We start from the raw sequence: 12,392 nt of genomic DNA on the forward strand, positions 1-12,392 counted from the left end.
TGGTAGTGGATTGTTTTGTTACATAATTAGAGTCATGTTTTTATTACATAATTAGATCCTTATTTTTATTTAGAATAAGCATACCAATTTTGGGTTCAGTTCACTCTTTAAATTGGAAGAGCTTGTAAGCATTGAGGCCCTTGTAAAGACCATGAATAGCACCAGATGCTGCAGCCAAGGAAAGAAGCAAGCACAGAAAGCTCAACAACTGGAGCCCAAACCATCGAATTGTTAGCTTCCCAATCTTTTTCTGCGCAATGTGCATCTCCAGTGGGATGTAGACTATAAGTGGCCAGTAGCCAATGGCTCCAAGGAGGGCAAGCATGTCTGAGAAGAAAGGCAGAGCAATGGCAACAATTGTGACCACCACCCCATACGCTGTTCTCCATGACAGCCTAAACATGTTGATATTGAATCTGATCTTTCCAAATCTAATTGGGTTCTCTCTGTTTATGAACTTGGATTTTGGCCACCTCCTTCTAGCCAGTAATTCAACAATTCGGAAGACTGGTTGGCAAAGTACCTGCCCATGAATAACATGGAACGTTACATTTGTACAATAGCAGTCTTGTATATTATGTTTTCAAACTGTTAATGTCACATATCCAAATAAGATTCTACATGCTCATAAATAACATGGCATGTTATATTTGGACAATAACAGTCTTGCACATAATGTTGCCAAACAGTCAATGTCACGTGTCGAAATAAGATTTTACATGCTCATGAATAACATGTCACGTTACATTTGTATTATAATAGTCTTGCATATTATGTTGACAAACAGTCAATGACACATATCGAAATAAGATTCTACGTAATAGACGGTTTAGATTGACAATATGAAAACATAGCATGCCATATTATCTCTGGAAAATGACAATGTTATGAACCTGATCATATATACCTGATATGCACCAACTATGTGCACCACAATAAAAACATTGGCCAAATCAACTAGCCAAAAGGCCATATCATCTCCAAAACCAGCCAGCAGATTTTCTGGGGTCTTGTCACCAAATGCAGCATAACCCGAGGTACTACACATGATGAAGAATATTATCATAATTAACCCCCCAATTGAGACAGCCTTCTTCATCACTTTGTTCTCTGGTGGCAATGACTTGAGTGTGTCCTAAATCAAAACAAATCAAATTCAATGTATAAAACTGAAACAAAACAGAAAAGGCTGAGAATTTTCTTGGCAATTGGCATGTCTTACTTGGATATCAAAAAGCACCAGAGCATATGAACAAGCAAATGCAACATCTCCAGCTGCTGCAAACATCCTCCAAATCTTATCGGATGAAGATGGGTCCACTCCTGCAACAGAGGTTTTTCCTCCATGCCCTGCTCAAGCAAATTTTTTTTTTTTTTTTAAATTTTTTTTTTCGGTTTCCAGTTTTCATTTTCGGGAGATGGGTTGTAACATTTTTGTTGATGGAGAACTTACCCGTTAAGATTTTTGAAAGGGAAAGTCCAATTCCGATAGAGGCATAACCAAAAGACGTAATTGCTGCAAGCTTTGAGAGCCAAGAGAGCTTGTGAAAGTTTGGGAGTTGAGATAAGAGAATTTCAACAATTCCAAACCCAACCACGTGTGGAATATTGGAGAACATGCATGGGTCATCACCACCATTTTTTCGATGGCAATTAGATTTCTGTATAGCCCTGAGCATTCAAATACACATATGTATAAGAACTCGAATTACAATATTGATACAGCAATATTTCTCTTCACTTTGTTGTGAGAAAATTGACTTACACCATGCTTTTAGCTGTAGTAATAGTAAAGCCGATTCCGATTGTAGCGAGATTTAAATACAACATCCATCCACAGAACTTGTACATTCTTCCACCTTATACATTAAAGAAATGAAAAGAAAAGGCAAATAAAATAAGATAAAACTAAATCTATCAACAAAATTTGACCATGAAAAATAAGAGTGTGCATACGAAATGAGTTACCTAAATAGGCTTCGACAGCTTCCATGTAAGAGTAATTTCTCTTGCCTGTAACTGGGTCTGGAAATCTATAGCAATCTGTTAGGAGAGTGGCAGCATAAAGGGCAGCAAAGGTGCAAAATAAGAGAATGAAAATGCCAGCAACCCAACCAAGTTGAGCCATTGCCCATGCCAGAGAAAGCACCCCAGCACCTATTGATGTTGTGATTATATGTGCACATGCAGTCCACACTGTCCCTACATATATACATATTAGAGAATAAAAAAAAAAGGGAAAATATTAATTATTTCATCTGCAATATGTTAAACCCTAAAGCTTATGTATGTCTACAAGACATTTTGTTTTTCTTTTATTTTCTTTTTCAAGATGCATATAATTCCATCCTAACTTTGCTTAATTTTCGAGCCATCTCAAGGCGAATTCTTTATGCATTAATAGTAGCTGTATCCCAAAGCCAAAGGATTCCAAGCTTTTGAAGATAACATTAATGGCTACATTCCAAGCTTTTTTTTAAGATAACAAAGGAACATGTGAAGAAAAGAAAAAGAACAAGTCAAACTTGAAAATAGGAAAAAGAATGTAACCAAGTTTGGACTTTTTGCTACATTAGAAAGAGAAAGAACTTGAGTTGAACTGAAAAACCATGTTGTGAAACTGGAGAAAAATCATATGATCTTCGAGCTCATGTTGTAAAAGAGAGCACATACCAGTTCTTTTGGGCTTGCCATCATCATCTACTTCTCCATCTTCCACCTTTTTGGGAGGATATTCAGAGTCACTTTCACATAATTCATTCTGAAATTCATGATCAAGCACAGTGATCACCATGTTTGCCCTAGATAGCTAGGCACCTCTTCGTCTTCGTCTTCGTCTTCCCTATAATAAATCAAATTGAGCAAAGCTAATTAAGCCAAGACCACAAACCGCCACTCTCCCAAAAAAGGCACAATGCTACACTACCTTATATTCTTTCATGAACAGATGCAAAGCCTAATTAGCCCCTCCCTTATGTTTTGATTAGCTGGGGTGGCATCGTGTTATTCGACCAAAAGTGATTAACAACCCTACTTTTGCTGTTTTTTAATCTCTCCATGGTGGCCAGATGGAGAAAGGCGTAGTTGTAACGCTGAGACTTACTAGAGACACTTGTAAGAAGTGAGAGAGAGAAGAAAACTAACCAGAAGAAGCAATTTCCAAATTTCACGGCAAAAAGAACAGTCCAAAATAGCATTAAATTACTCTAAGAGTTGGAGAAAAAAAAAAGTATTTTCCTTCCTATATCACACCAAATATTAATGAGGATATTTTAGGAAGAAAAAAAAAAAATCGAAGTATGACTTATCGAGTAAATTATGAAAAGTTGCTTAGACGATTACAAATTTATCCACTTGGATGACATTATAAGGTAAGACTGTTTAGACTATTATAATTCATATAAGGATTTGAACAATACAAGAATGAAGAGAAGATATGAATTTCAAATGATTCCTTGCATATAGTCATTTCAAATACATTCAATGTAATGTGATTTTTATTTTTGTAATAAATTTAGCATTTTTGTTAAATTCAAATTCCTCCATCCAAATCGGTGATCGGAATATGTTAATCTATTTTTTTAATTATATTTTGTAATTGATTAGTTGTGGAGCTGAGTTGATAATTAGTTAAAAAATAGTTCGATTGGCGCCAAGATTGATTAGTTCGTTAGTGGCTGCTTAGGAGGTAACCAGTTTATAAGCTCGGGTCAGTATTGGATTGGTCATGTTGTAATTGAGTTGTTACTTGTTAATAGAAAGTTATTTGCAAGTGGGTATAGCTTAGTTGGTTGAGCTCTTCTATCTTTATTTATATTGGTAGAAGTTCGAAACCACCCTCCCGAATCGCTTCTACTTAAAAATAAAATAAAAATATTACTGCATTTGCTTGAATCAAGGTCGAAGGAGTCTATTAATGGGGCATGAATTTCTAATTTTGAAATTAAGGATCCTTTCACATTTCATCGAACCTTAACAAGCCTAAGCCAAGAAAAAGAAACCAGGTCCGGTCCAACGAGCAGAGGATCAAAAACGGAGCAAGGCCCAAACTGAGGAAACAGAGCAACAAGCCCAAAGACTGACAAAACAACAACCACAACAACCACAAAAGTCACTGGTTGATCGAAATTTATACATCAGCAAGGATCATTGGAAATAAAGGAATATATATATATATATATATGGTATAAAAAAAATATTTAAAGTGGCCTTGAAATTAAATTAATAGCCAACAGTAGCTTAACTAATTATACTTCTTAATTTTATGGGTAGTTGGCAATAGTATGAATATGAGCTTGAAGAGATTAAGGCAAGGTGGTGTAATTCATTATTTGACAGGCAAAAGCTACCATTTATTGATTCTATTTTTTACATAACATTTTTACCTAATTGTAACCGATGAAAATGACAAACCCATCAATAGTGGAGAAAAACTTTCCTACACCTGTTTCATTGTCTCTTATCTCTCTCCTCGTGTCACTTATCAAAAGAGGAGAGATATAAAGAAAAAGACAATGAAACGGGAATAAGGAAGTATTTCTCTTAATAGTGCGAATGGTAAAATTGAAATTCAACTTCTTTAATAAAGATCAGAGTTCCATGGTCCACCTATAAATCAACTACCCAATAAATCATTGTCTACAAGCTCATCAAGCAAGCCTAGTTTAATTTTGGGTTCACTTCACTCTTTATATTGGAAGAGCTTGTAAGTATTGAGGCTCTTATAAAGACCACGAATGGCACCAGATGCTGCAGCCAAGGAAAGAAGCAAGCACAGAAAGCTCAACAAGTGGAGCCCAAACCATCGAATTGTAAGCTTCCCAATCTTCTTTTGCTCAATGTGCATCTCCAATGGGATGTAGATTATAAGTGGCCAGTAGCCAATGGCTCCAAGCAGGGCAAGCATGTCTGAAAAGAAAGGCAGAGCAATGGCAACAAATGTGACTACCACCCCATAGGCTGTCCTCCATGACAGCCTGAACATGTTGATGTTGAAACTCATCTTCCGAATTCTAATTGGGGTCTCTTTGTTTATGAACTTGGACCTTTTCCACCTCCTTCTAGCTAATAATTCAACAATTCGGAACACCGGTTGGCAAAGTACCTGTTTAGGAATAACAACATACGTTACATTTTGTACAATAGTAGTTTTGTATGTTAGGATGTTAAATTGTCTGTCTAAACTATGTACTAAAACAAGATTCCACCTAATCGATGGTTTGAATTGACAGTTTGAAAACATAACATGTTCGACTATCTACTAGAAGAAAAATCTTATGCACCTGATATGCACCAACTATGTGCAACACAATGAAAACATTGGCCATATCAACTAGCCAGAAGGCCATATCATCTCCAAAACCAGCTAGAAGATTTTCCGGGGTCTTATCTCCAAAGGCAGCATAACCCAAGGAACCACACATCAAGAACACTATGATCATAGCCAAACCCCCAATTGAGACAGCCTTCTTCATGACTTTGTTTTCTGGTGGCGATGATTTTAGTGTGTCCTGATAAAAAATAAAATTCAAATTCAAATGCATGCAATGTTTAAGCTGAAACAAAATAGAAGAAAAGGCAAGAATTGACTCGGGAAATTGGCATGTCTTACTTGGATATCAAAAAGCACCAGAGCATATGAGCAAGCAAATGCAATATCTCCAGCTGCTACAAACATCCTCCAAATTTTCTCAGATGAAGATAGGTCCACTCCTGCAACAGTGGGTTTTCCTCCATGCCCTGCTCAAGCAAATTTTTTATTTTATTTTTATTTTCTCTGGTTTCCATTTTTCATTTTTGGGAGATGGGTTTTAACATTTTGTGGATGGACAACTTACCCGTTATGATTTTTGAAAGGGAAAGTCCAATTCCGATAAAGGCATACCCAAAAGACGTAATTGCTGCAAGCTTTGAGAGCCAAGAGATCTTGTGAAAGTTTGGGAGTTGAGATAAAAGAATTTCAACAATTCCAAATGCAACCACGTGTGGAATATTGGAAAACATGCATGGGGCATCACCCCCATTTTTGCGATGGCAATGCGATTTCTGTATAGCCCTAAGTACTCAAATGCACACAAGAACTCGAATTAATTATAATGCATCATAAATATTGATACAACGATATTTCTCCTCTTTATCGTGAGAAAGTTAACTTACACCATGCTTTTTGTTGTAGTGATGGTAAAGCCGACTCCAATTGTAGCGAGATTTAAATACACCATCCATCCACAGAACTTGTACAATATTGTTCCACCTTATACATTAACGAAATAAAAACATAAAATCTATCAACAAAAATTGACCATTGGAAAATAAGAGAGTGAGGGTATATATCCGAAATGAGTTACCTAAATAAGCTTTGACAGCTTCCATGTAAGAGTAATTTCTCTTGCCTGTAACTGGGTCTGGAAATCTATAGCAATCTGCTAAGAGAGTGGCAGCATAAAGGGCAGCTAATGTGCAAAACAACATAGTGCAAATGCCAGCAACCCAACCAAGCTGAGACATTGCCCATGCCAGAGAAAGCACCCCAGCACCTATTGATGTTGTGATTATATGTGCACATGCAGTCCACACAGTCCCTGCAAATATATACATGAACACACATACACATATAAGGGACAAAAATGAATAAATATTACTTATTTCATCCGCAACATGTTGAACCTCAACATGTTTCATTTTTATCTTTTTCTGAGTTCATATAAGTCTATAATTTTGCTTTTCAAAATATTGCCAAAACGCCCAACGGGTTTGGTCCAGTGGATAAAAGCTGACTAGGTCAACAAGTTCGGTAATGCCTCTAAGTACTATCCTTAGGGAGGTCAGGGGTTCGAGTCTTGTAAAGTACCTCCTGGAGAAAGCTTTCTGTAAATAGTGACCCCGCTCGGAGTGGTAGTCGACTAACTATCATTTTCCAGAGAGAAGAAAAATATTGCCAAAACGCATTGCTTTTTCTTTTTTCTTTTGGGGCTTGTCTTCCTTTTCTCTTATGCATTAATAGCTGTATCGCAAAAGCCAAAGGAAAAACAAAAAGAACATGACCAAAAAAGAAAAAAAGGTTTCATTCAAGACGTAGGATATTAACTTCTATGCGATGCCGTGAAGATGGTTCAAATTGGTCCACGAGCATGAAGAAAACCCTTTGTAAAAGACAGAAAAAACATATATTTTCTTCATGCTCATGGACCAATTTGAACCCACGTTCGGTTAAACATCAAAGACATTTTCACCAAATCTGTATATTTTGGTCACATCTTTAATATCGTAGGTTTTTTTTTTTTTTTTCTCCAGATGATTTCCTTGCTATCTTTTGTATTCTTTTATAGTGCTTCTATTTTATATAAGAGTGCTGCTATTTCCACCCACCTGTTTTATTCCCCCATCCACTTTATCTTTAAAATTTTAAAAATAAATTTACTCTTTTGTAAAATAACTTCTGATAACAAATTTACAACCCACTCGTTCTCCCTCACACACTCCCACACCCATATTTTTTTTTGAAACCCACACCACACCCATCTTCATACCCAACCCACCAAACACCTAACCGCCATTAGCACAACCCATTATCCGTCCCTTTACCCAATATTCAAAACCATTTGGAAGAACCCACCATCCTTTCCTCCTTTCTCCATTGTCCTTGCCCTCATACCCCACCCACCCTCCCTACAATTTCTCAGCACAAAGTAGAAAATGAAAGAAGCCAGTGCAAAGGCACTGGGAGGAGAGGTGGGGGTGGGAGGTGAGGGTGGCTGCAGATGGGAGGAGAGGTGGTTGTGGGTGTGATGGTTATGGTGTTGACTATTGGGTTTTCGTGAAAGGAGGGGGTTTTGGGGGGGGGGGTGTGTGACTTGGGGCGGGGGATGGAATAGATTTTTTTTTTTTGATAATGAAAATACGATTAAAGGGTATTTTAGGAATAATGATAATGGAAAGATAGGTTTGTGATTTTTCAAATTTATATAGTATGTGAGAAAATAAGGTGAGTGAAAAAATAGGACAATGATATGGAAATAGCAGCACTCTTTATATAGACTATGCCCCAACAAAAAGAAAACGGAACTAGATTGTACACGATTTTTTGTTTTAAATAAAGTTTTTTTTAAGAGAAAAGATAATATAAGATAATGATTATAATCAGTTAAGTCTCCCCAAGTCTTCCTCAGCCCAAAGACAACAAAAAATAAAATAAAATAAAAGCTTTCGTGTGTGTTAAAGAGAGAATTAAGGAGAGCACATACCAGTTCTTTTGGATTTGCCATCATCATCTACTTCTCCATCTCCATCTTCCACGTTTCTCGGAGCATATTCTGAACCAGACTCACATAACTCATTCTGAGTTTGATGATCAAGCACTGTGTTCACCATGTTGCCCTAGCTAGCTTGCTAGACAGCTCTTCCTCTTCCTCACAACAACAAATCAAATTAAACAAAGCCTAAGTAAGCCAAGTTAATTTGATCAGCAGCTTAAAAAACAAAAGTCTGTGGAAAATGATATGATTATCTCCAAGACCACAAAACCCTCCCCCACTCTCCCAATCCCAACAATGTTGAATGGCTTTTGGCCTTCTTTTATGGACAGATGCAAATTCCCCTCTCTTATCTTTTAATCATGTGATGTGGCATCGTGTTATTGGAGCAGAGTCATTAACAACCATGCTTCTGCTGCTATGTTTGCATGCATGAAATGATTTCATAAATTTCATGTCTCCTTGGTGGCTAGATGGAGAAAAGAGTTCGATTATCGCCGAGTCTTATCAAAGACACACGTAAGGCCACTAAATTCTGTCTGTGTGCAGTTTTACCGCATTTTACAGTTCTTTGTTGTTTTGGACTACTAATTTTTATTTTATTTCATAGAGTTTTTTGCAGCAATGGTCCTTCAACTATACCCGTTTTTGTATTTGGGTTACTGAACTCAATTATTAATTGCAGAGGTCACTCAACTGTGTGTTTCGTTGCGCCAGTAGTCCTTCCGTCAAGTCCGTTAGCTTTTTCCTTTTCAAATGATGACGTGGCAAGCATATGTGAGAATCTCATAGATTCGTTACGGGCAAATCTGACTTTTCAGTTAATTAAAACGTATCTTTTGGTTTTGAAGAGAACGATAGTTGCACAGAAATGGCAGTCTATGCAAAAGGGGAAAATCGCGTCTAGGGTTTTCAAATCGAGAGGCATTGGACTTCGATTTTTGGAGGATTTTGGAACATTATCTCAGCATTATGCGTTAATGGACTAAGTAGCAAAGTATTTTGAGTTAAAAAAAAGGATAAAGTACAGATATAGGATTTCAGTTTCATAGAAATCATAGAGAAAAGTGTCGGGTCTATAGTGTGTGGAGGCTTCTTCAAATGTAGACAATTTTTCGGTGGTCTGGAGAACCCCCCCAAGTATGGTAAGTTACTATTACCTAAATATTCATTCTGCATTTTATATTGCAATATATTATGTTTGCAAATCTGTGGTCATGTTGTTGACAATGAAGTTTTGGCTTTAAGGTGGGAAAAAATGTAGTTGGAGTCTTTATTATTGTCTATGGTCCCATTTCTGTCGGTTTGTCATGGAAGTGATTTCACACTTGCACATGCATGCACTTACTTTATCTTCCTTGTTTACTTTCTCCTCATTGTCATTGAAATTGTTTGTAAGCATACCTTTGTGTAATGTGGTAGATAAAGAAGAGCTGTGTACTCTTGAACTCCACCACTTTGGTATGTTGGAGAATGGCATGTATAAGGGAGGCAAAGTATGCTATGTTGACAACTGTATTCATGACTATCTGTCATTATTGGATTTAAAGAAAATTGGGATAGATCTTGGATACAAAGTTGATATAACACAAAGGGTTACAAGCTTAAAAGTTTACTATAAGGGGCCTGCAAAAAGTGGTCAGCATGTTGTGAATGAGGTTGTAAATGACAGTTGTATTCCAGGGTTGGTTAGGAGCATTTCATCAAATCAGGTATTGGTGTTGTATTACCATGATCCTACTCAATAACAACGAGCTAGAGAGTGAAGATAAAGGGCAACAACAACACAGTAAAGATATTGGCAATGAAGATGAATATGAAGAGGAAGAGGAGAAAAAAGAGGATGTTATTGTTAACAGTGATTATGAAATAAGTGAAGAAGAAGAAAATGGTAATAAAGAGGCTGCATCAAGAGCACAACCAAGGAACAATGCACCAAATGATGAATATGCACAATGTTTTGAAGAGATGAATGAAATGCCTCTTAATGAAGCTACATGGGAGATATCAGATGATGATGAAGATAGTGATCGACTTCCTTCTGATGTTGATAGCTCTGGTGATGAGGAAGAAGGTCAAAAAAAGACAAGCAAGAGGAAATGGAAGAAGACAAATTTTAAACAGTTTAAGAAAGAAACTGATTTGAGAAATCCAGAGTTTAGAATTGGAATGCAATTTGCCAATAAGGATGAACTCAAGGAAACTATTAGGGAGTATGCAATTGTGCAAGGGAAGAATATTAAATTGGTGAAGAAAGATAATAAAAGGATTCAAGCCAAGTGTACAGGTCACACGAAATGCCCTTTTATTCTCTGGGCTTCCAAGATAGACACAGATGAGCAGACATTTGCCATAAAGACTCTGTCCTTAGAGCATGAGTGTACTAGAGTGGACAAACTGAAATATATTAATTCAAGGTGGCTGTCTAAAAGGTTTGCTGACAAGATTAGGAAAAATCCTGAGTGGGATGTAGGGGCATTCAAGGCTGAGGTTTTAGAAAAGTACCATATGAATGTTTCAAAGCATCATATTTATAGAGCAAAGACCTTGTCCAAGGTGATCATTGGAGGCAGCTATGTGGAGCAATATGCAAGGCTATGGGACTATGTAGAAGAATTGAAGAAGGCTAATAAAGGCAGCACTGTGATTATAAAGAATAAGATGAAGGGTAATAAACCTGTGTTTGAAAGAATTTATGTGTGTTTGGAAACTTGTAAGCGGGGATTTTCGGCAGGATGTAGACCTCTGATTGGTATAGATGGCTGCCATTTAAAGAGACCTTACACAGGGCAAGTTTTAACAGCCGTTAGTGTTGATGGGAATAATGGACTGTACCCAGTTGCTTATGCTGTTGTAGAGGTGGAATCAAAAAGTAGTTGGATTTGGTTCCTTCAACTTTTGATTGAAGACTTACAAATTGAGAATGGGAAAGCTTGGGTGTTTATGAATGATAAGCAAAAAGGTCTAATACTTGCAATTGAGACATTGCTTCCAACAGCTGAGCACAAAATGTGTGTTAGGCATCTCTACAGCAACTTCAGGATAGAGCATGCTGGCCTTGCACTGAAAAACATTCTCTGGGCTGCGGCAAAAGCAACTACCATTCCCTGGTATGAAGCAGAAATGGACAAAATGAAAGAGCAAAATGAAAAGGCATGGAAGTGGCTTAAGAAAAGACCAGCCAAAAATTGGAGTAGATCTCATTTTGAGCCACATTCTAAGTGTGATTTGTTGTTGAACAACCTCTGTGAATCCTTTAACTCTTGCATTTTAGATTCAAGAGACAAGTCTATCTTAACATGTCTAGAAAGGATTAGAGTTTATATCATGTTAAGGATGGCTAATAGAAGGATTGCTGGTACGGTTTGGAGACATCCAGTTGGGCCTAGGATTGTCAAGATCATTGAGAAGAACAAGTTGGGAGCTAGTCAATGCATTCCTAGATTAGTAGGTGAGAGCAAATACCAAGTGAGTCATATGTATGGGGGAGAGTATGTAGTAGATCTAAAAGCCAAAACTTGCTCTTGTAGAAGATGGGATTTATGTGGGATCCCATGTTCTCATGCTATTTCTTGTATCTTTCAAAAGGAGGCAAATGTGTTTGACTATACACATGACTGCTATAAGAAAGAAGCCTACCTGAGTTCATATGAACCTATGGTACACCCAATACCATCCATGGACCAGTGGCAGAGAACTAATTGGCCTCCAATTATACCTCCTCCATATAAGAAGCAGCCTGGAAGACCTAAGAAATCAAGGAACAAAGGACCAGCTGATGTTGAAGTACCTGCTCCAGTTCCTCCAAACCCTTTGCCTCCATTTTACAATCCACCACCTACTAGGTTGAGAAGGATTTATGTCAAGATAAGATGCTCAATTTGTGGCCAGGAGAGACATAATAATGTGTTTTATGAATGGTTTGTTAGATGTGTCTCTGGGCTGGATGTCATTGTTTTGTATTTGGTACATTTTAGAACTTGAACTGGTACATTTTGGTACATTTTGGAAGCTGTAACTTAGAACCTGATTTGGTACATTGGTACATTATGCTTCAATTTCACTTGGAACCTGATTTTGGTACATTTTGGAAGCTGTAACTGGATGTTATATATGCTGATTTGGTACATTTTGGAACTG

General features: G+C 37.2%; 3 protein-coding genes across 4 annotated transcripts; 1 reads left to right on the forward strand and 2 right to left on the reverse strand.

Annotated features, from left to right (window-relative positions):
• Positions 1 to 3,351, reverse strand: LOC18791744 (amino acid permease 8). 2 transcript variants are annotated; one of them, XM_007223911.2, is made up of 8 exons: positions 2,927 to 3,338; positions 2,674 to 2,842; positions 1,969 to 2,202; positions 1,766 to 1,859; positions 1,454 to 1,671; positions 1,223 to 1,350; positions 908 to 1,135; positions 1 to 523 (listed from the first exon to the last, which is right to left on the reverse strand). In XM_007223911.2, the coding sequence occupies exons 2-8, from the start codon at positions 2,792 to 2,794 to the stop codon at positions 101 to 103; spliced, it is 1,446 nt and encodes a 481-aa protein (XP_007223973.1). In that variant the 5' UTR covers positions 2,795 to 2,842; positions 2,927 to 3,338; the 3' UTR covers positions 1 to 100. The 2 variants fall into 2 exon arrangements, with proteins under 2 accessions (XP_007223973.1, XP_020410317.1); XM_020554728.1 differs by having other exon boundaries at positions 1,969 to 2,196; positions 2,674 to 3,351.
• LOC18790382 (amino acid permease 8) lies at positions 4,556 to 8,612 on the reverse strand. The gene is made up of 7 exons (XM_007224104.2): positions 8,244 to 8,612; positions 6,348 to 6,581; positions 6,157 to 6,253; positions 5,838 to 6,055; positions 5,612 to 5,739; positions 5,283 to 5,510; positions 4,556 to 5,104 (listed from the first exon to the last, which is right to left on the reverse strand). Exons 1-7 carry the CDS (start codon positions 8,368 to 8,370, stop codon positions 4,682 to 4,684), a joined length of 1,455 nt encoding a protein of 484 aa, XP_007224166.2. The 5' UTR covers positions 8,371 to 8,612; the 3' UTR covers positions 4,556 to 4,681.
• On the forward strand, positions 9,984 to 12,236 carry LOC18790575. Its single transcript, XM_007227164.2, has one exon. It carries the CDS (start codon positions 9,984 to 9,986, stop codon positions 12,234 to 12,236), a length of 2,253 nt encoding a protein of 750 aa, XP_007227226.2.

This window comes from Prunus persica, chromosome G1, assembly GCF_000346465.2.
Source record: "Prunus persica cultivar Lovell chromosome G1, Prunus_persica_NCBIv2, whole genome shotgun sequence".
Lineage (NCBI taxonomy): Eukaryota > Viridiplantae > Streptophyta > Magnoliopsida > Rosales > Rosaceae > Prunus > Prunus persica.

Excerpts from the sequence above, each read along its gene's own strand:
- LOC18791744 (XM_007223911.2), bottom strand. The coding sequence starts at position 2,794 with ATGGTGATCACTGTGCTTGATCATGAATTTCAGAATGAATTATGTGAA. Across the intron at positions 2,203-2,673 it reads TGGCAAGCCCAAAAGAACTG|GGACAGTGTGGACTGCATGT; the intron begins GTATGTGCTCTC and ends GTATATATGTAG. Across the intron at positions 1,672-1,765 it reads ACTACAGCTAAAAGCATGGT|GGCTATACAGAAATCTAATT; the intron begins GTAAGTCAATTT and ends TTGAATGCTCAG.
- LOC18790382 (XM_007224104.2), bottom strand. The coding sequence starts at position 8,370 with ATGGTGAACACAGTGCTTGATCATCAAACTCAGAATGAGTTATGTGAG. Across the intron at positions 6,056-6,156 it reads ACTACAACAAAAAGCATGGT|GGCTATACAGAAATCGCATT; the intron begins GTAAGTTAACTT and ends TTGAGTACTTAG. Across the intron at positions 5,740-5,837 it reads CCTTTCAAAAATCATAACGG|GGCATGGAGGAAAACCCACT; the intron begins GTAAGTTGTCCA and ends TTGCTTGAGCAG.
- LOC18790575 (XM_007227164.2), top strand. The coding sequence starts at position 9,984 with ATGATCCTACTCAATAACAACGAGCTAGAGAGTGAAGATAAAGGGCAA.